Below are 26,042 nucleotides of genomic sequence, written 5' to 3' on the forward strand. Positions count from 1 at the left end.
ACTCGGGCACTGCACGAGGGCCCGGGGTCAGTAGGGGGCCCCATGAGATGCCCCTGGTTCCTTTTTCATAGGCTTGAATTTGGGCAAGGACACAGGGGCCCCAAGATCCCCCATTGCCCCATGAGTTGTCAGTCTGCTCCTGGTCATGTCATTGAATGTACACATGAGATTTTTCCCATAATTATTCGTTTTGACATCTACTAGTCAGTGGCATCTCTAGGCACCGGGGGGCTGCTCCACGAGCTCCACGAAAAGGAAAGTTTTAAAGCAAGCCAACAATCCCTGCAAGATGGATCGGATCTGTGGATTGAGCATAATGAATCTGAGTTCGATCCATTATGCTCCCCAATCCGCAGATCCGATCCATCTTGCGGGGATCATCGGCTTGCTTTAAAAAAAAAAACTTTCCTTTTCGTGGATCTCGTGGAGAGATCAGTTAACCCCGTATAGGTATGGGGAGCATAATGGTTCGGACTGCGATCCATTATGCTCAATCCGCAGATTCGATCCAGCCTGCAGGGTTCATCGGAGGGGTGACACCAAGTGTTACCACACCGGGTGACACCAACCCTAGGGACGCCCCTGCTACTAGTGTATGGCCAGCTTAAGGATCTTTAAACAGTCTACCAGCAAGACTGGACAGAGGGACGTTGAGTAGGCAGGGAGTGTCACCACAGTTGTGGGTAGTGCAGACTTTACTACAGACACACCAGAAAAAAAAAAAACAGGTTTAAAGTTAACATGGTCTCACCTCCTTTGTCTCTATCTCTTGCCTCAGAAGAGTGTTCTCCTGCTCCAAGAAACGATGGCGTACTTTGATCTGTGACAACTCTTGCTCAGAATTCAAAATCTGGAAAAGGAAAGGTTATGGCCTTTGTAAGTATAACAACATTTGTATCTGTGCCACCACCTCTACTGGCTAGATACCTGAAACTTCGACTATTTACATCCCTATACAAGACGTTACAGTAGCTATTAAGGGTGGTGTGGCTGGACAGAGGGACAACGAGTAGGCAGGGAGTGTCCCCAAAGTTGTGAGTAGGCCAGACTTTAGTACAGACAAAATCAGAGGAGTACAAGATCAGAGCTGCTATCTCTTAGGCATGTATTTTAAGAGCTACTTCACACTTTATTACTGTGTATTTTTCACTTTTAATTATTATTATTCAGTATTTATAAAGCGCCGATAGTTCGCTCAGCGCTGTACATTACAAAGGGGGACAGAACATGTGACAGAATAACAACAATACAATGCAAAACATGAGGGGATTGAGGGCCCTGCTCTTTCGAGCTTACACTCTAGGAGGGAGGGGATGGTGGCACAGGAGAAGATAGCTGTGGGGGATGGAGTGCTAGGAAGAGTGGAGGAGGTCAGCAAGTTAGCAGGGGGTGGGGTAGGCTTCCCTGAAGAGATGGGTTTTCAGGGTGCACCTAAAGGAGAGGAGAGTAGGTGATAGTCTGATGGGTTGGGGCAGGTAGTTCCAGAGGATGGGTGACACCCTGGAGAAGTCCTGGAGGCGGGCATGGGAGGAGGAGACCAGGGAACTAGAGAGGAGGTCTTGTGAGGAGCGGAGAGTGCGTGCTGGGTAGTACTTGGATATTAGGTCAGTGATGTAGTTCGGGGCAGTGTGGTGGATGGCTTTGTAAGTCAGTGTTAGGATTTTGAATTTGATCCGTTGCGCATTCGGAAGCCAGTGGAGGGATTGGCAGAGGGGGGTGGCGGAAACGGAGCGGTTTGAAAGGTTGGAAATGTAGTAGCACCCTCCTAGGTAGGTGCTAGCTGCCACACTGTAGTTAGTGTGGTTGTAATTGTTGTTCAGTAAAAGCATAGCTGCATTCTAGTAGTCACGTTTGCTCAGTGCGTTCAGCTGCTGCCAGCCTGATAGCTCCCTCTGCACCCACAAAGCCATAGAACTTTCTGGATGATAGTTGTGGAGCTATGCAGATAGCAGCATAAATATTGATACTGCCCCGGCCTATCCCAGAAAGACAGGCTCTGATGGAATGCTGGGACACTGTATATATTCAGTGAGCACACCAAGCTTGGGGTCTATCCTTGATCAGTCCAACCTGGAGGGGGCATGTTGCCCTCTCAGGCAATGCTGCTGCATCTGCTGTCGTAGGCCTCAGATGGGTGACCTGAGTACCTGAATACAGAGCCCCGGGTTCTGCTGAGAGCAGACTAAGGGGCTGTCTACTGAAGATCTGGTCTGGTATCATGGAGGAAGGTAACCAGATATCCTTGGGCCTTGTAAGTAAAGACACCTCTGAAAGGACCTTGGAGACTTTTTCCTTCTAAAACCCTTCCGGTGCTAGGGAGTCAGCTGTGGGTCTACTTAAAGGGGACACACCAGCTGGTGTCCTGAAGAGCTTTGTCCACTTAATCTCCTACTTGAAGGGACTCTGCTACTACTACCTTAAAGCTGAAGGCTGCTGTTTGTTTCAAGCACAGACTTTATTATAGCTTATCCTGAAGAATACCCAAGTCTTCAAGTGTACATAGTTCTTGTTTATGGAGTATCCCACTTAACTCCCTCAATGCTATCCAAGTTCTCAAAAAAAAAAAACCCGACACCTCTAGACTGGTCATTGAATAAACCTATGGTCCTGGCTTCAGGGCAAAGATTGTGGGAAACCTAGACAGTATTCCTGCGGCTCCTACAGGAGTAGTGCTACACTATTTTATATTTCCATAGTGTTCTCCCTGGAAATTCAAAGCATTTATCAAATGGTGTTGGGGGCAGATAGAAGGGGAGGCAGCCATTTTGGGCACACACCGTAGAATATCATACTGGGACCAATTTTTAGGAGCCAATTACCCTACCAGCATGACTTTGGAATGTGGGAGGAGACCAAAGTACACACCGTAAACCCTCACAAGCAAACAAAAGCATGCAAACTACACATAGTGTCCTGGACGGAATGTGAACGGAGGACCCCAGTGCTGCCAGGTGTAAGTCCTAAGCACTTAGCCACCATGGCTTGGATAATGTACATTGAATAAAGGCAGCTCATATTAAAATTGTCTGCCAACAAATGTGTACCTGCACCATACACAGCACACTACAATGCAAACCTGAAAAACGCACTAAATTATCTTTAAAGTGTTACTAAACACTAAATATAAACACCTTTACAACAAAGAATCCTTTCCACAGTGGAGGTTTCATGCTCTCAATTGACTACATAGTTTTATTTTATACCTTTGCCCTGTAGCTTTCAATCTCCTCTTTCATTTGACACTTTTCCCTTTGCCACTCTTCCAGGCCTTTAGCAGAATCCTTGCGATCTTTCTGCTTGAGAAACATCATGAGCCTGCAGTTCAGATCTTGGAGGTTCTCTTGATTCTTTGAGTTCTTCAAGAACAGTTCCTCGTTTTCTGAAACCAGCTGTTCATTCCTGGATGTTAATTCGGTTACCTGGTTAAAGGTAATTAAAGTCTATATTTAGTCATAATACAATTAAAGTATAAAATCTCATGACGTGAGATGTACATGAAAAGGATGATTCTCTTTATATCCCTGAACTGAAAATAGAAAAACAGCAACCATGAACAAAGAACAGACTGAGGATTCATAAGAGTGTCCATGACTCTCTCCACAAGTCCTTCGTGGCTCTGTATGACAAATGTCAGGGCAGCTACAGAATTATGTCTCGCCTGAAAACCTGCAAGTGCCACATGCAGATGCTCTCGGAGATTGGAGTATCTATACCAATCTTTCTCAACGTTTTTACTCCAGAGGGCGGCAACCTTGACATTTTTAGGTTTCAGTGAACCCCTGCCAAAACCAATTCATTTGGTATCAGTGGGAAAAATGAATTTTCCATTGTTGGCCAGTACAAAGAATGCCCCCATTACAGTGGTGGTCAGAATGCCACCCTAACAGCTAAAATGATCATGGATATCATGCATCTCGCTCTGCCAGGTGGTATTGGCCCTGGATGTATGCAAGCAGCATCAAAGAGAGTTCAGTTAGCTACTGCTCAATAGCAAGGTATGGAGGAACTCTAGGGCTACAATGAATCCTGGATGAGAATGGCTGGTTTATATGAACATCTATTCTCAGCTGTCTGGACAGATCCTGATACGGGTTCAGATATTAAGTTTAGTCCACGCTCCTTGTGACTGACAGCAGGCAGTGGGCGGATCCATAGCCAATAGATAGCCTGCTATTTGCTAAGGAATCTGCCTACTGCCTGTTGTCAAACACAAGGGGAGAGAGCTGACCTGATGGGGGTCTCCATCAGGCTCCATCCACTGTCAGCTTGTTGGCTGTGAAACGGACAGTGTTCTTGATGACCGGTGACAAGCAAGAAGAGGAGGATGTAGCAGCACCAGACATGCCTCTCTGCAACACAGCATACAGAGACAGGCACTGCCCATCTCTGTACGCCACCTCACAGATTCTTAATTACCTCCAGTTTTTTTTCTTTTTTATCTACAGGCAGGACATAATTCATTTTGAATGTAGTGCATCCAAAACTTTGTAAAATTAGCACTATTAAGAACCACTTGAATCTGCTGCATGTGTCGGTAAAGCTACCAAAACTGGCAGCAGAGATGTTTGAATCGGGAACAGAACTTTTTAAAAGAGGCCATACCACCAGAAAGGCATTTGTTTTACTGAATTTCCAACCTATGTCTGCATGTAATGATATCCCTCTATGTGCACTGCACATGTGGTTCAGACATGCTCATTAGAACGGAAGCGGCTTGGATAAGCTGCAAAACATTACAGAACAAGTCTAGTTGAATACAACAAACAACTACTAGATATCCCATGACCATGATCTATGGACATGTTGTACATTATTTTTATTGGGTTCCCAATTCACAGCCATTTAGGATACAACGCACATGCCTCTTAACAAATCCATCTGATAGACCTGCACTAAGTTGCAGTGTAATAAAAAAAGAAAAAAAAAAGAAAAAAGGTTAGTGTATGTTTAAGCCCAAGGAAGACCAAAGGTAAATAAACAATCATGAATGTTACAATGAACCCATCTGACCACTGGTGAAGAGGAGACTAATGCCCCGTACACACGATAAGAAAATCGTCCGAAAAATTTCACGGAACCACTGATCGATTGATTTTCTTTCAGTTGATGAGCAGGATGTTTTAACCGATAACGGTATAGTGAATGAAAAAAATCCGGTTGCACAACAGTGAAAAATGTTGTCGTTTCGCATACGAACGACCGATTTTCTATGCGGCGGTATGACGGTCGTACGAAAAAAATTTATTAAGCGCTACCACATATGAGCGGAAACAGAAGATGACCCGGATGTTTATGTCCAAGGAATCTTGGTAAACATGAACGAAAAATCCAAATGTTAAAAGTAGATTGGCCTAATGAGATAATGAAACCGGAATTCTGCAGATTATATTTTATGTATCACTATTTATGTATATAGACAATGTAATAAACGATATTATACTCATTGCTGTTAATAATTGTATATATCGCGCGTTCTGGCCGGAAGGGCGTGGCTACAAGGTCACACGCACACCGCATCACTTCCACTTGTACGGAAGACGTCAACACTACGTATTGCCCAATGAACGATTTTTTTTTAGATTGGTTAATGTGGGCCACGATTTCAACCAACGAATGAACGCCTCTCGCCCATCGGATGACTGATCGATTTTCTAATCGTGTATTTCCACCTTTAGGAATGCTCCCTTCTTCCTTCAGCAGACGTCACTGCAGCTTAGGCAACATTACTCTGCTTAAACTCAAAGGTCTGCTTTTAATGCTAAAATGTGGAATTTTTCTAAAATCTAATGTTATGATTGTATATTGTGACATGTCAGGAGGTTAATGAGGATCTGTTGGTAACAATAAGAAGTCTACATGAATAATCTTTGTTTGGGCCTAATGGGAAACAAATACTATAGTTTCTCAAATATATTCATATAACCTAACTGAACTGACCAACTATTCTACTCACCATCTTTTCCAGTGCAAATTTTTCATTCTGAATGGTCTCTAGATTCACCCTGCCAAACAAAAATTAAATCATCAAGATAACAGCAATTTAAAGAATGATTTAAAAGGATGAATTTTAATTGCACGACCCAAAATGGCAACATAAATCCTAAAAGTCAAGTGTATTCAATCGTTTTTTGTGGGTAAAGTAGTAAAGATTAGCAAGGAATGTTTTAGGTGCAGCGACACTACGCAACACTTAAAATGCAGCAACATTACGAAACACTTAAAAGTTAAAAGGAAGAAAAAAATGTAAGCAGTGTGGTGCGCTGAAACACGCATCACACTGTTCCCTTCTGTAGGCAGCACCAGCACTTGTAATTTTTTGTTTGATGGACATATGAAATGCGACAGATAAGAAATAAGGGGAACAGCTACTTACTACTACCAAGAATAACTTACCACATCTCCTCGCAAGCATTGAGAAGTTCAGACATTTTTTGGTTAGAGCTTTCTTCTTCCTCTTTTAGAGCTGAAACTTGTCCATTAAGTTCTACATTTTCTTCCTTTAAAGTTATATTCTCAGCTCTAGAAAAGAGAAAATATTTTACGGCCTAGAATAAAAATGATGCACCTTCTATCTTGAAAGTTTTGTTGATGCCAAGGATACCTGCCCTGCACCTTTCATTGTCAAATGTCAGAACTCGCCACATTATGATGCAATGACACCATACAGTACGGCCAAAGTTTGTGGATACCTGATCTGTGCAGCCAATAATTCATCTCTGAAGTTGTTAATCAGGGAAGACAGTAAATGCAGTTATATTACTGCTGGCCATACATGTTCAGATTTTGTTCAATTACTCCATCCATGCAAAACAGTGCAGATGGAAAAAACAGCTGTCAGAATACGCAAACAGTGCCTACATCCGATTGGATGTTCAACCATCAATTTTCCCACCCAGCTCCTTCAAGGGTGTGAAGCTGAGTGGTGCCAAATCGGGTCACCCACTGGCTGAAATTCAACTAGTTCGTTAGAAATCAGCCAAAATTTGCTCAGTGTATGACTAGCTTTATTCTACCTCTAATAGGTAATCTATACATTTCTGCATTTGATAACTACATTTTAGAAACTAAAACTTGAAGTCACATCAAAAGTTACTTTCGACCTTACCAAAGAAATTTCGAGTACATTATGTGCCAAGAGTTTGTGGACACCTGACCTGCCAACAGTGGACCCCCCACCAAATTTTGAGTTCAGGTATCCCCAGGGAAGGGTGTTGTTAATACTACTGCATTCAAAGACACTGGGGAAGGCCCTTGTTTGTTTCAATATGATTGTGTCCCCGTGTACAAATCCATCTCCATAAAAGACATGGTTTTGATGAGTTTTGGTGGAATGACCTGCACAAAGCCCTGACCTCCAGCATATCGGACATCTTTTGGAACACCGATTGTGAGCAAGGTCTTTCGTTCCAAAATCATTATATTTGCTCACAAAGGTTCTTTTGGCTGAATGGGCACAAATATTCCAAAATCTTGTGGAAACCCGTCCCAGAAGACTGAAAGCTGGTACAGCCACAATGTTCGACATCCAGCAAACTCTGAGATGGAAAGGTCAGGTATCCGCAAACATTTATATCAGGTAAAATGTCATCTCCTGTCTATTGGTGCCTTCAAAATTTAGTAACAAAGCCCAAAAAATCATGTTACATCTATACTCCTAAAGCCTAGTTTATATTTTGGAAGGACTACCTTCGTCTTCTACCATTATTGACATAGCCAAGCCCAGATTTTCATAACTGTAGGCATACAACGTTTCCCCCCTTAGAATAACATCATATCATGTAAGTGGCCATATATAAAAGATGGCTGTTCTTCCTGATAATGGGAAAATATGTACCAATAGGCATGCAGGGAAAATTTACCTCTTTGCCTATAGCCATGTGTTTATTATTCCCAAAATTAAATTAGGCCCTGGACATAGCATATTTGACAGTAGCCCATGTCTCCATAAAATATGCTATTCAGTTCTGCTTGCAGCATCTTTTATAGCACTTGCTTGTTGAGTGGTTGCATGTGTAAAATTTTTTTAAAGCGTTACTAAACCCATAGCAGAAAAATCATTCTGTATATGCAGTAAAGCATTCTTGTTATACTCACTGTGGAACCTAAGTTCCATGTAGAGGTTAATCCTCCACATTGTGTAAAAAAGCGGTTTGATCCTGACTTCTCTGATCCTCCCCTTCTTTCAGTGCCCCCCTCTTATTGCCTGAGACATAACTCGTGAACATGCTCAGTTTGTTGTGTATTGCTAAAGAGTTTTTTTTATTTTCTCGGGATAGAGCATGTGATCAGCACAGGGACAATCAGCACTATCCAGACAGAGGGCAGGAGTTCTGCATCCTCCAAGAGCAAAATGAAACCGCCTCCTACAAGCTTTAACCAGTGCTCTGCTGGACATTGATAGAAGTCACAAGACTGCTCCAACTGCTTATGAGAAAAGGTAATTTAGCAGTTTATATTTACTAAAATAATTGCATTTCCATGTTCTGTGTACTGTGAGAGACCAGATATAGTCCTGGGCTTGGTAACACTTTAAAACCCATTACACAGCAACTGCATTGCATAAAAAACAGATGAAAAAAAATAATAGTTTGCATATTTATCAATAAAATAAGTAAATCGCAATAGCATAATTACAAAGCAGAATTTATTAGTAAGCTTGCCATAGGATTCAACAGACAAGAAGAGAAAGCCAAACACCATTTCTACAGCATTAGTGGGCAGCACGGCGCTTAATACAATTCATTTCATTTTTGAAGTGATAGTTTTAGGGAAGGCCGCCACATATGGTGGTTTTCTGGCATCAAATTGTGATGTGACAGACTGAATCTGTTGCTTTGGCCATTCATGGATAAGAGATCACCAGAATTTTGGCCGATTCCTTGGACAAAGTAGTCACACATAGTATCTATTTTTTTGGCTGAACCAATACTTCCGGGGAACAGAAATGTATATACGTACAATTATTAATTTTAATCAAAAATTCCAGCTCAAAAAGTCCAGCTCCAATCAAATGTATTTTTAAATATTTGGATAGATTGAGAAAAATAAAATACTTTAAGTTTTAAATTGCTATCTGTGAACGCCTGTTGGAGAGATTTCACCTAATTTTCTTTCCACAACAGGATATTTCTTGAGAGGAGTGATTGGCACTTTGACAGAAGACAGACCATATTAATAACCTGAAAGAGGTTGTTACCTTAACCACTTGCCCTCCAGAGGATTTACCCCCTTCCTGAGCAGGCCATTTTTTGCGGTACGGAGCTGCGTTACTTTAACTGACAATTGCACAGTCATGCAACGCTGCACCAAAATTAAATGTATGTCCTTTTCCCCCCCCCCCCACAAATAGAGCTTTCTTTCCGTGGTATTTGATCGCCTCTACTTTTTTTTATTTTTTTGCGCTATAAAAAAAAAAAAAAAAAAAAGACCAACAATTTTGAGAAAAAAAATAAATTGACTTTTTGCTATTAAACATGTCCAGTAAAAAAAAATTAAAAATCAAATTTCATTATAAATTTAGGCCAAAATGTATTCTGCTACATGCCTTTGCTAAACAGAAAAAAAATACCAATACATGTAAATTAATTGGTTTACATGAACGTTCTAGCATCTACAAATGGTGGTTATATATACTGGAATTTTTGTATATACTAGTAAAGGTGGCGATCAACAACTTATAGTGGAACTGCAGCGGGCATTCTGACACGGGGGGAGGGGGGGGGGACTGACGGTCACTGACATCCCCAGTGACATTAATCAGTGCTAATAAAAAGCACTGACACTGTACAAAATGAAACTGGGCAGGAAGGGGTTAACTTCTGGGGCGATCAAAGGGTTAACTGTGTGCTTTACCGTGTAAGCACATTTCTTTGTATGGCTCTGCTATGCAGAGCCATACAAAGCAATGTGCTGGAGCTGACAGGGGAGAGATATGTATTGTTTACATACAGGTCTCTCCCCCATCGGTGATACACGGCAATCGCCAGGTGCCGGGTGGGGAATCACCCGCCGGGACCCGGTGATCAACAGGGGAGGCCACCAATGGTGGTGCGGGTAGGGCTCGCCTGTGCGAAAATGCAAAATTATGTATATATACACGTGATTTTGAGCACCCCTGCCACCCTGTAGCAGTATTTCTGCTATAGGGCGGCGGGAAAGCGGTTAATACCCTACCTCATTTTACTGAAGTGTCTTGTTTCCATTGGTGGTATATTCCATCACTCCCTGTCCCAGCAGGAAATGAGGGGAACCTCCCCACTGGGAACACAGACTGCAAATAGAGTCTCCTTCCTCAAAGTGGCTGGATTATATGTAAAAAAAAAAAAAAAAAAATATGCTGTTCCACAGAAAAGGGCCAATCAATTTTAGCTTGACATTTGTCAGGAATGTTGTTTTTCTGAAAAATCCTCCGGCAAACAAATGCTGTACTAAAAAACTGCCAGTTTCTTCAGACTGCTTTCTTATGTCTTTGGTTCACCTTCCCTTCAATTTTCCACAAACAGATAGTGACTAAACGGCAGCCTGTTGTCAATGACCACGCCTCTAAAACAGTCTTTCAGAAAGTATGTGTTAATGTGAAAATAGCTTGTCTTTTCCAAAGGAATACTGCCCATGTTATTTAACAAACGTGATTGGTTGTGGTTGGCACCACTTCCAGTCTTTTTTTTTTTTAATTTTAGGATTGTGTTTTCAGGTCATAAAAAAACCTGTAATACATTTATAATAGCTTTGCTGCCCACCAGTGCTGTACAGCTTGCAAAGAACAAAAATTAGTTGCAATTGGAGGCAGAGAAAAAAAAATAAAGAATATAAAAACTAGTATGTTACAAGAATCATTACAAGACAAAGAAAGAAGCAATAGACAATCTCCTTTAAGATGAAGCCTCTGAAAGCAGTATATTAGGACAACCAAACCTACTAGATGTTAAATTGTCATGATCCCATTCATTTGTTATAAGTGTTAGTTTTAGGCATCCCTAGATGTTGAGAAAGCAGCGGTGAAAAAGGAAAGTTCTTGGTGAAGTTGATGCCAGCAGAAGGTAAAAACACTGATATTACCTCAAATGTTCCATCATCTTTTGATCGTCATTCATCTTGCTGTCCACAGTAGATATCTCATTTCTCTCAGTCTTCACCTTCAGACTCCTATGGCGTGAACTTGATTCTTCTAGATCTCTTTCAAGATGAACATCTTCTCCAGTTGTCTCCAGACTGATAGTCTTTTGTGAACGGCTTCCCAACTTCTCTACATCTTCTCCTTTCTTCATTTGTATAACCAATCCTATAGACTCTTCTGGATGTTTATCATACTCCACCCCATTTTCCCAAATACGGACATTGTCTAGCATTTCTTTTTGAGGCAAAGGTTTTGAGAACTTATTATCTTGTTGGGAATGTTCTTGATATTTGAGGTTTTGCTCCCCCTTTTCAGCCTGTGAGTCTGCTTGTATCCCCTTATTCCTTAAATGTGACTTAATAATTGGCCTCCTTTCAAACATACATATTTTCTCCTGCATAATATGAACTAGGGACTTCAGTTCTTCATTCTCCTTCTTTGTTGCATTATATAGATTCTCAAGTTTCAAGGAAGCTTCTGTTATCTCCTCTATGTTTTGAATCTCTTTCTGCAGCCAAGAAACTTCTGACGACAGAGTTCTGTTGTTTTCTATGGCTGCTAAGTTTCTAAGCTCCATGGCCTTCAAGTTTTCTTGAAGGTGTATATTTTCTTTCTTGACAACAGCTAGCAACAGTTTTAAACCAGGGATGGAAATCGGGACATCATCTAGTTCTGGCAATGCAATTTCCTCTAAGCTAATGGCCTTTTTTACTTGGTCATATTCTAAAGTTAAATTATTTAGCTTATCTTGGAATGATACCACCTGTGTTTTCAGATGGTCATTCTCTGTCTGCACATCCCTATAGCCTTTTTCAAGCTGACATAACACTTTTGTAGTATCTTCAAGTTCTTTAGTTTTCTTTTGAAGTTTCATATTAATGTTGTCTAAGGTTTTCTTGTATTCGCTAAAAGCAACATCAGTCAATTTAAACTCTACATTTCTCTCAGGCTGTAGGTTTGCAGTCTGGTCATCATCCATTTTTGTCTTATCCAGTTGATCTGTAATCTTTCCTTCCTCTGTTTTGCTCTCTGTTAAATCAAGCTTCTTCTGAAGCTTGGAAACTTCAGTTAACAATCTAACGTTTTCTTTAACAGTTTGCTCATGAGCAGTTTGAAGGTTCCTGAAAACTCCTTCTTCATCAACAATTATCAATGCGTTTTGAAACTCTGAAACTGCATGCTTTAGCTCATCATTTTCTTTTTGTAGCAACTGATGTTCATCTTGAATTTTCAAGAAATATGCACCTTTGTCTTCCAGTTCCTTGATTGCACCTTTAAGCCTTGATATTTCTTCTTTCCCCATCTCTGCCTCACTACAGAGGATTTTGTAAAGCTCTTCAGACTGTAACTGTTTTGACTTAAAACATTCTCTCTCAACAGTACGGTCTTGCTCTACAGTTTGCAAGGTCTCACGTAGAAGCTGAACACTTTTCTCTGCCTGGAAGACTTGCTCAGTTTTCTCCTGTAAATCGTGCAGCAGTTGCTCTGAAGCTGGCTTATCTTCCTCCATCACTTTACCAGTCTCAAGTTTCCTAAGTTTTGAGATCTCGGATAATAACTTGACATTCTCTTGGACTGTCTTCTCGTGCACTTTCTGTAGAATCTTAAGAGCACTTATTTCCTCTTCTTCAACCAGGTTTCCTTGTATTTGAGATACTTCCTCTTTTTTCATCTCTTCAGTTTCTTTGATCACCAGCATATAATCTTGCCATGGTTTAGAGATAGAACTAGTCTCGTTTTGAAGTTGATCAATTGTGCTTTGAAGCCTATCTATTTCTAAAAGCATTTCTTGTCTTTTTGCATTTGTACTTTCATACAGTTCATTATAACGTTCCTCTGATTTTGAAAGTGTGGCTTGAAGGATCTGCTTATCAGCTGTATGGTCTTTTTTCATATTTTCTATTGTTGTTTTTAGAGACTGAATATGTTTCTTGGCATGGCACAGTTGTTCACTGCCATCTTTCAATTTCGTTTCTAAAGACTTTAAAACTTGTTTTCCATCTTCTGCCATTTCAGCCTCTTGAACTTTGTCAGTCTCCTTTTTGGACAAGTTCAGCTTCTTCTTAAGTCTACTGATCTCGGACTGCAACACAATATTTTCTTTTACCATCTGCTCATGCACGTTTTGCAGGTTTCTGTAAGCATGCCTTTCCTCATCAAGAGTAGCAGACGAATTCTGAAGCTGTGACACAGCATTTTTTAATTCTGAATTTTCTTTTTCCATAAACTTGAATTTTGTCTGAATCTTGGATAAAGAGGCAGGCTCTTCCTTTAATTCATTGATGGTATTTTGAAGCCTAGTTATCTCTTCCATCATCTCCGATCTCTTTTCTTCTGTCCTCTTACATACTTCCTTATAAAGTCCTTCTGCCGTTGACAATTTGGAATACAGCTCATCTTTTTCAAGTTCGGTTTGCTTCTCGAGTTTTTCTAGTGTCTCTTGAAGATCTTGAAAATCTTTCTTGGCTTGACAGAACTGCTCATCTTTGTCTAATAATTTCATTTCCAGGGACTTCACAGCTTGTGTAAATTCTACTTTGCTCTTCGGGTCACCTTTTTCTCTTGCTTGTGTTATGTCCTTTTCAGCCAAATACAACTTCCTCTGAAGGTCTGAAAGCTTGGACAGTAGTTCATCTCTCTCTTTAATAGTCTGCACTTGAACATTGTGTATTTTTTCAAGACTAAGATTTTTGTCCTCTAGGAGAACCAAATTATTCTGGAGCTGTGAAACTTCATTTTTTATTTCTGAATTCTCTTTCCTCAACAACTCAAATTCTCCCTGAATTATTGAAAGAGATGTAATCTCTGCCTTTAAATCACTGATGGTATTTTGAAGCCTACCAATTTCTTCAATCAATTCTAATTGCTTCTTTTTTTCCTTCTCACCAAGTTCTTTATGGAGTGCTTCTGACATTGCTAGTCTAGAGATAAGTTTTTCTTTTTCAGATTTATGTTGACTTTCCAGTTCTGCAATTATATTTTGAAGACAAAGAACTTCTTTCTCGGCCTGACACATTTGTTCATCTCTTTCGGTTAATTCCTCATGAAGGTCACTTTCCAGCTGAAGGACTTTCTTGGTAAGAACATCTTCTACTTGTTTTGATCTGACCCTCAGGCTATCCAGCTCTCCAACCATTTGTTCCTTTTCAGAATTTAGATTGTTGACCAGTTCTTTGTAGGATTTTTCCAAGGTATCTTTTTCTTGTGAAAGCTCAGAACAAGTTAGCTGCTCCTGTTCAAGTTTTTCCATTAATCTCTCTTGTGTCTCTATATGCTCTTGAAGGAGTTCTTCCTTTTCAAATGCTGCCTGGGCCCTCTCTTCTGCTTGTTGGTCAAGAAGATCTTGAAGATCATTTTGGAACTGTCTTTTAAGACTCGTAGAGTCTTCTTTGTATTTTGTTTCTGCTAATTCTACATCCTGTGCAAACTGAGATTTTATTTCCAAAATTCTTCTGTTAAATTCGGTTTCCATTTCTTTCCTAAATGTGGCCAATACAGAAGATGGTAAAAAAAAAAAAACGAATACCAGTACAAGCTTTTCCCCTAGTTTTGGGTTGAGTGGGAAAGGGTTACAGACTTTTATTGCCCTCGGTATCCCAGTTGGAAAGATCGACTTAAAAAAATGTTTGCAGTGACTACTGCTCCCAACACTGTGGGGGAAATGTGAAATTCTACAGTTGTCATCAGCACAGGATTAGAAGGGTCACCTTCCAATGGGGACACCAGCTTCAATAAAAACGTTCAAAAAAATCGAGGCTACATGTCACTGTCTGTCATGCAAGAGGTAATTTCCTCGATAGAGGACATAAAAAAACTGACAGAAGTTTTATCCCTTTCCCCAAGTATCCAAAACCAGGAAAAAAAAAAAGTTCTGGTTGGAGTTCTGCTTTAAGTATGTTGCCGTTTCAAACTGTATGAAAATAGCAGATTAGATGCATCACAAATCAAATCAAGAAATTAGATTTGAACCACTGGATCATCAGATTTTTCACTCCAAATCATTTATGCAAAGCAAAGAGATTATGCAAAACAGATATGTAATCAAATCAAACAATTGTTTCCTATTTTACAGCCAACCTTCTAATTATTTAGGTTCACCATATAAAACTACTGTCATACATTGGATACACAAAACTTTGGGAGGGTTAAGTCAACAAAAAAATGGCATATTATATCTTTGCCAATGGAAAGCATACAATGGGGAGATTTACTAAAGCTGGTGCACTCAGAATCTGGTGCCGCTGTGCATAGTACCCAATTCTGGAAGCTGAATGGTTTCTATCCAGAGCTGCACCAAATTCTGCACTCTCCAACGTTAGTAAATAAGCCCCTATGTCTGTATTATAACGGATGATTCTTAAGCCACATGCACACGGATGTGTTGTAGGGAAGCTGCAGGTGGGGCTTAGGTCTGTCATAGAAGAGAATGAGCTGCCGTTGGGATGTAAGCCTTCCATAGAAGTGAATGCCTGTACACTCCTGTACTTGTACAAACACCAATGCTTCTTTGCATCTGTGTTTACTTGCAATGTATTTCCTGAAAGCAGAAGTGTCTGTTCAGAAAAATAAGTCTTGTGCAGGTAAATGCAATGGTGCGACAGTGCTGTTCTCTATATCATGGAGAACCACCCACCATAAAAAAAAAAGGGGGGGTAAAGAGGAACCTGCAGCATCAGGACTGGAAAGTAGACTTTGTAAAAAGGAGCTTCTTAGAAAACAAAATTGTATGTATGATAAAATATTGCTTTGGAAGGGGGGGGGGGGGTGTGAAACAGGTAAGAATCTGGATCTTGGTATTGGGCTTTAAAACAAAAGTCTAAAAATATGTGGCTTTGATGGTAGGACAAAAACACTTAATACAATCTGAAAAGCCCTTGTGAGATATTAAAGCACTTACATGCCATATACTGATCCAGAAAACAAAGAACCAATCTTACTGTCACTCACCTTTGCACCTCAGCTTCTTGCTGGTGTTGCTCCAACAGCTGCCTTCTTAGTTCCTGTGTTTCCAGCTGATGGCTTTCCTGAAAACTTGACATTTCCTCCTGAAAACTTTGCTCCAATTGATCTCTCTTGTCTTCATAGGTTGTCATCAACTCGGCCAGCTGAGCTTCTGCCCTCTTTTCACTGTCCTCTGCTCTCTGGGCCAGCTCCTCCTTCTCCTTATGATACACCTGTCGGGCGTCTTCTAGTTGCCGATGAAAGGTTTCTTCTTTCTCCATCAAGTGCTGCTTTTGGAAGTTACACTCCTCCTCCATTCTGCTAACCTGATCCTGGTGCATAAATTCTGCCTCCTTTTGCTCTTCTTTAAGTCTCTGAATGACCGCTTCCAGCTCTAAGTGCTTCATTTTGAAGATCTTTATTTGCTCCTCAGCTTTGTGAACCTCATTGTCGAGTTTCACCTTTAGGGCTTCCTGCTCTCTCTCAAATGAAAGGTTTATTTCTTTGAGTTTTTCCTCATAGTGCATGGTCTGGAAGAAAAATTGCTTGATTAAAAAAAAAAAAAAAACCTTGAGAGAAAGTCATCTATTTCATTGTAAGATAGTAATGTTGCATTCCTGAGACCAGTATTGCCTTTACAATCATAAACAGTTTGGACTTCTGTAACCAAACTGTTGCCGGGTGTTCACTGTCAGAAGGATGTTTTTAATCAAGTTCAAATTTAATTAGTACTTAAAGGAGATCTGATCTGCTATCCTCCCTTATCAGGTGGTGATCTGTTTTGTAGGTTTTCGATACCCACCCACTCAGAGGATCCAGCGTTTTCCCACTAAGATCTTCTTGTCCTCAGCCACTTCTTGGTCCCAAGCTGCCATATTGGTGATTACATCCCCAAGAGGCCCTCTGGCTCTCCTGGTTCAGCTTACACGCCTCCTTATGCTGTGGCGCTAGGCACGCCCTCCCCCCCCCCCCCTCCTCTGCAAATCATTCAACCATTTTATCTAATTGTTCTTTAGCTTCCTACCGAACTGCTATAATCCCATCCAAAAATAGCACATACTTTGTTTTCCAGTTCCAGTGTCAATTTCTCAACTTCCCTCTGGTGTTGCTCCCGCATATGCTCAATGGCCATTTCTGCCTCTATACTCATGTTTAAAGGAGGGCAGTCTTCAGAACCAATACCTGCAACAAAGAAATGCACATTACAAATCCAACCTATTGCAATATGTCTTGTATAGTCATTGTGAAGCAACTTGGTTGTGGGTCTCTTCATTTTTGCAGCGCAACGAGAGTCCATCACCTCTGGATGTATGCAGAATTTAAATATTCAGATTAAAATTATAATCAGGAAGACTAACTAATGCATGAATTTATTTGCCCACTCGTCACTTTATCGGAATCTGACTCTTTAGTTTGGGTTAGGGATCAGTGGTCATCTAGAGTAACATTTGCTACCCTGCAAAATACCTGAGCTCAGACATTTCCCAGCTTGAGCATGTAGCGTGAAGTCTGGCAATGTAAGTAATTAATAGAAACGGGTTTTATAAAATAGTGTTTTTATTGCCACTTTCAAGGGCCAGGACAGAAGCAGGGGATCTAACTTTGGCAAGAAATAACTTTTTTTTTTTTTTTTAAGGTCAATATAGATCAGGAGTGTCCGGCCTACTGACCTTCCTGGGCTACACTGGAAGAGGAATGGTCTTGGGCCGCACATAAAATGTACTAACAACAAGGATAGCTGCTGAGCAGAACAAAGTCGGGCAGATCAAGTTAAAGATCACTTATGTACATATTGTACCTGAGTAATAAATCTGTTTTTACTTGTAATTTTTTTTATTGTAAAAGAGGGAACATAAACTGGTGCGATATATGACACGGGTTTTGATAAACTGACGTATCAATATCTGGTTCAATGGATGGAGGAGCAATTCTGAAGGTGCTCATCAGATATTTTGGTTCTAATGTTGCCCTTTGTGTGTTTCATCCGTGAAAATAGTTGTTCATAGGTGCTGCTGAAAACTAATGGCATGATTAAGGGCTGATTGTGAAGAGTGGGAGATTTTTCTTTGGGAAGATAAAACATAGAAGTCCAGTGAAGAGATACTGTCAATTCTCTTCGGCCATAAGTGTAAACGCATTTAATTAAAAGAATTCAACATTTTTAAGTAAGTTTACAATTTTGTATTGAGCTGCATTCAGGGTTGTTTTAGGCAACATGCGGCCTGCACACCACTGCTAAAGATGATCAGCCCCACTTTCAATTCTGTCCACTAGAGGGACCTCCTTCCGCTGTGCTTATAGTAAGCCAACATGTTGAAATAAAGGACTGTTACAATTATTTCAATTCATCTATTATGTGTCCAAAAATGTGTAAATTTATACCCTCAGTAATAAAAGCAGCTTCATTTTTATTTCTAGGAAACAGAACTAGAAACACTTAGTGAATATTAGCTACTCATTTTTTTTAGTTAGGATTGTGAGAACAAAAAACTTTTGCTTCTTGTGAACATTTTTAATAATTTGCTAAACTGTATATTTGTATTTTTATGTATCTGTTTTCTTTTTCACTTTAAAAGTACAGTATATGTAAACCTGAGAACAAAAATGTAATAGTGCAACTTAACAGTCCTTCAACGTGGTGGCTGCAATTTTTTTTTTCCACACTTATTTTCACCTGGTGATTCTACCAGCACCATACTTCCTGTCCTAGGGTGACAACGCTCACTCGCTGTACTGTACTTAAAGCGGAGCTCCAATCAAAAGGGGAAATTCCGCTTTAAGGACTGCTCCCCCGCTCACCATTAAGGATTGGCACCTGCGAAGGTATCCAAATTTGACAGGTACCCGCTCCCACTTCTGGTACGATCGCCTAGACTATCAGAAGTGGAAGGTGCCCTCCCTCCCTCTCATCTTTTGGGACACATGACGGGTCCCAGAAGACTACAGGACCATTCATGAAGCGCAGCGCTGCGTGCGCATGTTCAGTGGGTACCCGGCTGTGAAGCCGCACGCTCGCACAGCCGGGTGCCCACACTGAAGATTCCGGCCTCCTGGAATACAGGACGGCCAGTGAAACGGGCTGCAGGGGACACACCATGGGACAGGTAAGTGGCTGTTTTTTAAAAGTCAGCAGCTACAGTTTTTGTAGCTGCTGACTTTTATTTTTTGACAGGGTGAGCGGAACTCCGCCTTAAGGAATAGAAAACGGTCACCCAAGGATAAGACTACAGAACATCTCTCTCTCTCCTCAGTAGCATAGAGGGAGGTGTTTTGCAGTCCACAGAGATAACTGGAAACAATGTAACTGATAAAAGTGCAGCCTAGGCAGAGAGATCAGAAAGCAATCAGCTTGCAAAATTTCTGGCAGGATCAATGGGTATTTTTATTTTTTTTGTACTGATTAGGCAGATACTACAAAATGCTTCCAATTTAACAGACCAAAATGGAGGAAATGGAAAAGTTCATTATTAGGGTTTACAAATTTTAAACACTATTTTCCAGTTACTAGAATGCTGTTACTGTTAAGGCCGTAATGCTGGGGTTTCTCCTTGAAAATATATCTGCCAATAAACATATCTGATTGTCTTCCACAGGGAGTTTTGTATTCTTGGTTCGCTTATATATCATGTTGAGCATGCTCAGAGTACCAAAGCTATCAACTCTCAGCTTCATAAGATGTCATATTGGGTTAGTCCAGGATTCGCAACAAAGCTGACTCAACATAAAAGCGCTTGTTAGCAGAGAACCATATATTTGCCTCCCAGCCATTTATATTTGGTAAACGGATCTGAATTTATTATTCTGCAGCATAATACTTTGCTAACAATACTTACAAGCTGCCCTCCAGCTGTCAGTTTTTTTATCCTTGCTTGTTTGTTTAGTGCAAATGCTAGAATAAGCAAATCTAGGATGAAAAATATTAGAAATCTCCTCAATTTTTCTTTGTAATATATTGATAAAATAACAGTTTATCTCCAACCATCAGAAAATATCTCCTTGCAGTATTGATTAATTCTATTTTTGATTTCCTTATCTTTTTCTTATTTTGCATGCCACAGTGTATAGCAGGTTGCAGTTTTGCTCCTATCTGACCATCAATAAAAAGGTTTCCCGCCCATTTTCATGGTTTCTAAGTTGTAGCTTCCTCCTAAAGTGACAACTACACTGGGCAGTTATCTTTTATTTCCACAAGCACTAAGGTGTAATCTATTTATCCCAGCTATCCACCTATCCTCCTAGCAATCAAGTATATTTCTGAGGAAGCCATGTAGAGAGACGAAACATGTAGGGACATTTAACTGTGCACTGACACCACTCTGGCCAATGTGTTGGTCTAATTTCCTCTCTCATTCTTTGAAAGAGCTGGAATTTAGTGTCAAATTATTTTCTATTGGTTACAAACAGCGAAGTGGTGGAAGCCCTTTTCTGTAGTGTAGATATTCTCAGGCAGACAGTGTGCCCATTAATGGCTGTGAACAAAGCCTTCATCAAATGGCCCTGGTTCACAGACCGTTTACAGAGTGGCTCTGTACCATGTGATCATTGTGATTACCAATCACAGTGATCACAAATGTAAACATTTTAAAAAGCCCACCCCTTCCTCTTACAACAGGGGAAGGGGAGGAAGGAGGAACTAATGAATGAATGCATATCCAAAGGTTGTGGGATAGATGGTAAAGTGTTTTAAAGCTTTAAAAAATGTTTAATTAAAATAAACATGCTATACTTACCTGCCCTGTGCAATGGTTTTGACCCTCTTCTTCTGCAGTCTCCTGCTGGCGCTCCTGGCTCCTACCTCTGCAGAGTGCCCAGTATAGGAAACCACTTCCTATGGAGGCACTCGAGCGTGCTTGATCATGAGACGGGCTGTGTACGTCTATTCAGGCACACAGACTGGCTAGATCCCGCAACCCTCCTAACCCCACCGCTCACACATTTTGATTGACAGCAGCAGGAGCCAATGACTCCAGCTGCTCTCAGCCAAGCCTGTGAGAGCGCGGAGATGGAAAAAGAGTTGCTGAAGACATGCACAGAACTGGATAAAGATCAGGCTCAGGTAATTATTTAGGGGGGGGGTGCAGCAGAGGAGCTACTATTAAGTTGTGAAGTTTTTTTTTTTTTTTACCTTAACGCAGAGCATACATTAAAGTAAAAAACTTTTTACCTCTACAGACACTTTAATTCTCCCCCAGCCCCACTCCCTTAGTTTATATCAGCCCTGTCCTGACTCTGCAAGGACCTGTACAAAACTCTCCCTAGATGTACACTCCTTGAGGGTTAGGGACTGATGTGAATATATATATATATATATATATATATATATATATATATATATATATATATATATATATATATATATATATATATATATATACATATACATATATGGCACTATACAAGTACCTGTAATAAATAAATAAACCCCTTCACCTCCTGATAGTGCACATCTGTAGGTTTAAAAAAAAAAAAAAAATTGGGGGGAAAAAGCAAAAAACAAAATAAAAACTTTGTTGTTACTAAATACCAAAATAAGAATCTGTATTGGTCTAAAAATGTATTTAAAATTAATTTAGGCACAGTGTGGCATGACCGTAATTGTCAAACTATTTCAGCACTTAAAATTGGACTGGTAATGGAGTATTATAAATAAAATGGTTAATAGAATCACTACAAAAGCCTCTAGTTTCAATAAACTATTAAAGTAAAAATTTTAAAAAAATCAGTGAGGTATTAGTGCATCATGCATTAGCCCTGTCAGCTGCATATTTGCGAGATGGCATACTGAAAAATAACAAAAGTTTAAAACTGGAGTATTAAAGATAAACTGCAGGCAAATACCTACAGTACATATACAGTACATAGCTGAAACACACGTGTAAAGTTTTGAAGGATTTAGCTCTGCTTCGCCTGCCTCCTTTTTGGAAAATGAAGAAGCAAGTAGCACACTGAAGAGTCATTGCTCTCCTTTCCACTCACATCAGCATGTTCTGGGCACTGATCAATGTCCTGTGACCTGTAGTTCATCCTTTATGGACCATAATGAGCTAAAATTTCTTCAGCCTGCACATGTTTTATTATTACCTTGGTCACATTCAACCGAGTTTTTGTTATCCATTTCATCAAATAAGGAATTCTTCAGGGAGGACCGAAAACCGCGGACACCTTGCGAACGGTATTCTTCCAGTTCCAGCTGCAGCTCATCAATACGATCCTGCAGCTCCTGAGCGGGTGGAAGCAGGATACATCATTTTAGAATAAATTGCAGTAGATTTGTCAGCAAAATGCGCAGGTGAAATCTCATTATTTATGTGCCAACTCACCCTGCGCTGCCTCTCGTACTCATTGCGCAACTGCAACAACTTTTCCTCATGGCGGAAAAACTCAACGTAGCTCGGGTCCAAGTCTCCAAACTGGCAGACAAAGAAAACCATAGTTTGTATAAGGAAGGAACTGGCAGCACTCCACTGTGCAGGAGACTCACATGGACATTTCCATGACAATCTTTGACAATTCATTATTGCATTTAGAAAACAAAAAAAGCTTGAAAACATTACATTAAATAAAATGTAAACCCAAACTAATTATATTTAGTTTGCTAAACTACTTTTTGCCATTTTTGTTAACCTTTTTCATTTTTTTGTTACATCTCTGTACTGCGGATTTCCTACAGCATCTTTGCAACCAATTCTTGTCTATATGCGCTCCAGCAATAGTTGTATGGCATTTCTCAGGGCAGGTTTCAGGATGAGAACGGACCTTGTCTGGGTAATGCCTTGAAATGGACACTTGAAATTTCTGTTGAAAGCCTGTGTGACAGGTTGACAACACAAAAGTACCATTGGAAGACAGGGACAGAGCATTGTCACCCAATAACATAAGAACTTCCATGGTGAGATCACCAAAAGACTAATTTTAGTAATAATGATAATTAATTTTCAAACTACATTAAGATTGTAAAGCTCATATGGAGATCTTATTGTCTGCGTTCACATAGGATTTCAATGCAGTTCTGTGGCACATCTGCTCAGGGCAGAATGGAAGTACCTGCAGAGTCGGCCCTTCACTCATGTGATTTTTTTTTAAACAAAATAAGTGGACTGCCAAAGTAAATTTTATTATATATCTGTCTAACCACGGATTAGTAGCATCGTTGGCAATTGCCCCATTACGGTCTTTCAAAAAATAATGTGTAGCATCGGGTTTTCAATATTTATCTATGTAGAAATGCAGATCTATTTACATACATACCAAACCAGCAAGTCACTAACCAACCCGATGGGATTTTATCCTCATACATTTATCAATTATAATGGGTTTCCATCAAGTGATGCAGAAATACCTTTAGCAAAAGGCTGTAGGTAGACATCTTGCTGCCCTAGGTACAACTGAATAATCAAACCTTTTTGTACAAAAGATCCTAATCATTCCACACTCCATCCAAAAAAAAAAAAAAAAAAAAACTATATACCCTGTGTTGCCAGCATCTAGGAGAGTCAGATCGCTGCTCACATACAATGCAACACCCGGCACTCCAGCGTGCGAACACTGCTCCAAACAGCACTGTTCAGGTAGCAAGAGTGCTGTTGATTGGAGCAGTGTGCAGGGATGGGGGTGGGGGGGGGGGTCATGTCAGACTGCTACATTATGTAGTAGAGCAGTGATTTAACTCATATGTGCTGCCAACACAGAACAGGATCATCTAACCCTCAACGCAGCACTTAGCCAAAAAAAAGATGTCATACTTATTTCTTTATTGCTGCATATACAGTCATACTGCATCACAGTAATAAATCAAGAGGGTTCAAATGGGCATATACAAAAACAGCCAAGTAGGTACGGGGGACAACCCAAAGCAATTTTTTTTCTGAATCTGGGAAAACCTTAAAAAAAAGTCTTAGGTGTGATTTGCTAGATCTGCCTTTACAGAATGCCTTGTGATTTAGCATTCTAAAGGCAGCAATGCTCTTTCCTTAAACCTTTTTCACATTATATAGTGTTCTTGACCTTTTCTCTCAGTATGTTGTCCAGACTCCTCTGCAGCTTGGCTGTCAGGGCTTCACACTCCACCAGCTTCTCTGTGGTCTCAAGTAACTCATTCTCCATACGGGTGTTTTCCTAGACAAATAGAAAAAAATCCAGCTTGTGACAAGCATCACTATATTGCCAATACAGCTGTCAGGATCCCCACCAAACCTATATTTCTGCTCTGCCTAAAGCACAAGAGCTATAGTACCAATTATGACCAACAGGCCAGAGGGTCTTCCATTCATCCTGGGTCTCTTGGATAACAGCTTGATGGAAGAAAACAGCCAGAGGTGCTGTCTGAATCAATCGACACAAAGCCTAGCTTTAACTTATCACATTTTTTTCCCAGAAAAAATAGAAACAGACAACAAACCTTTTTACCCCACAGAAACGCTTCTACACCTACCTTTATAGACAAGGTCAGCCGGTCTCGCAGGTAATTCTCTTCCACTTTGACCTTCTCCAATTCCTGTTCTAGGTCTAACCGCTGCCGATTTGCTTGCTGAAAAATCTGCTCTCTCTCCTTCCTCAGCTCACTTTTTAGAGCAGCTGTTCTCTCCTTGTACTCCTCATCCAGTTTTCTGACAAAATATAAGATGAGGCACAATGGATTGTAGATCTATACCCAAGTCGTTGACAGTGCATTGCCTTCAGAGAACATGGCTGACCCCTCCCCCCGCCTTCTTTAAAAAAAAGCTTTGACTACGCTTGGTTAACCAGTAAGCCTTCCAGTGTTAAAAGGACTTTTGTTCAAATTCACAGTTATTCAATTTTTAGCCAAGACTGACCCAATGGGGGATCAAGATGACTTCAAGAAGCTTGGTTCCCTGACTTTTGGACTAAGCAACAGCTGCTGCTGCCATCCTTGGTTTAATGTGATGCCATTATTGGCCACTGTAGCACTCCAGTTGCCAATACAGATCCAAAAACCACAATCCTACTACAAACAGTCTTCAAATCTCAGGAACGTCTGGAGGACCCACACATACAAATGACTAGAATGTCACTACAAAAACCTACATAAGGTTGTGTTCATTCCGTCGCTCAATAGCTGCATGATGGTCATCCACTTCCAAAGCCATGAGATTCTTCTGTTTCTCATTCTTCTCCAAATCCAGGCGGAGCTTTTCTTTCTCTCTGGCAGTCTGATCAACCCTCTCCCTGGAAAATATGGAACAAAGTGACAACTAAATTGCCAAAGTTCTTATTCTCCCTGTGGGGAAAATGTATCACTGCCAAGGACTCTTTTAAAGACTGTAATAGTTTCCACAACCGGCCATGAAGTATACCTATCACATAACTGACTACATAAATTTTCAAAATAGTCAGCTAATCCAGAGACAACCAGCAGCTTAAAATAAAGGGCAAGCTTGGCTCTCCCCCACCACCTCCCGGTGGTCAGTGAGGATGCCAATTATACAGAAACAAACCTTAACCGTGAAAAAACTTCTCTAAACCACCTCATACAGAGGACGCCTCCATGTGCCTGCATGAAATGGCAGTTCTAGCATTCATGGTCATTGCCCCTCACCCTCATACTTTCAGATCCATATGTTTAACGCTTCCCTAGTTGAGAGCATGAACCTGCTACTTTCTGTCCAGACTAAGCCTTGTTACTGGCTGGTGAGGCTTTCCATCACAGTGATGGCTCAAGAATGAGGCCCAAAAGGTAGAGGAAGCACCACCAAGTGCTGCACCAGTAAAGTCAGCTGATGGACTTTCCATTTAATTGTGCAATGGCATCACACAAGCTTTGTTTTAAATTGTACATAAAAACCAAAACAAAAATGTAATATATTGTAGACTACCAGTACTTGGAGGCATTACTGTTTTTATGGCTTTTTATTAGTTTCCTTCACCTGGTACTCCTGCCTGTCCTTGAGTGATAATCCTCCCTGTACTGTATCTATGGAGGACCAGCATGGTCACCTTTGCCTATTCTCTTGGTTTGGACTAAAAA

General features: G+C 40.5%; 1 protein-coding gene across 1 annotated transcript in view; it reads right to left on the minus strand.

Annotated features, from left to right (window-relative positions):
• Positions 1 to 26,042, minus strand: part of NIN (ninein) — a 158,876-nt gene that overhangs the window by 65,603 nt on the left and 67,231 nt on the right. The window contains exons 9-20 of the mRNA XM_089654855.1: positions 25,103 to 25,243; positions 24,489 to 24,663; positions 24,062 to 24,172; positions 22,378 to 22,467; positions 22,139 to 22,277; positions 17,118 to 17,239; positions 16,064 to 16,587; positions 11,059 to 14,595; positions 6,394 to 6,519; positions 5,954 to 6,002; positions 3,204 to 3,419; positions 752 to 850 (exon numbers count right to left, since the gene is read on the minus strand). Coding sequence (XP_089510981.1) covers positions 752 to 850; positions 3,204 to 3,419; positions 5,954 to 6,002; positions 6,394 to 6,519; positions 11,059 to 14,595; positions 16,064 to 16,587; positions 17,118 to 17,239; positions 22,139 to 22,277; positions 22,378 to 22,467; positions 24,062 to 24,172; positions 24,489 to 24,663; positions 25,103 to 25,243 — 5,329 coding nt within the window. The remainder of the gene's footprint in view (positions 1 to 751; positions 851 to 3,203; positions 3,420 to 5,953; positions 6,003 to 6,393; positions 6,520 to 11,058; positions 14,596 to 16,063; positions 16,588 to 17,117; positions 17,240 to 22,138; positions 22,278 to 22,377; positions 22,468 to 24,061; positions 24,173 to 24,488; positions 24,664 to 25,102; positions 25,244 to 26,042) is intronic.

This window comes from Staurois parvus, unplaced genomic scaffold (assembly GCF_062004578.1).
Source record: "Staurois parvus isolate SC_StPar_1 unplaced genomic scaffold, SC_StPar_1.0 ptg000811l, whole genome shotgun sequence".
Classification (NCBI taxonomy): Eukaryota; Metazoa; Chordata; class Amphibia; order Anura; family Ranidae; genus Staurois; species Staurois parvus.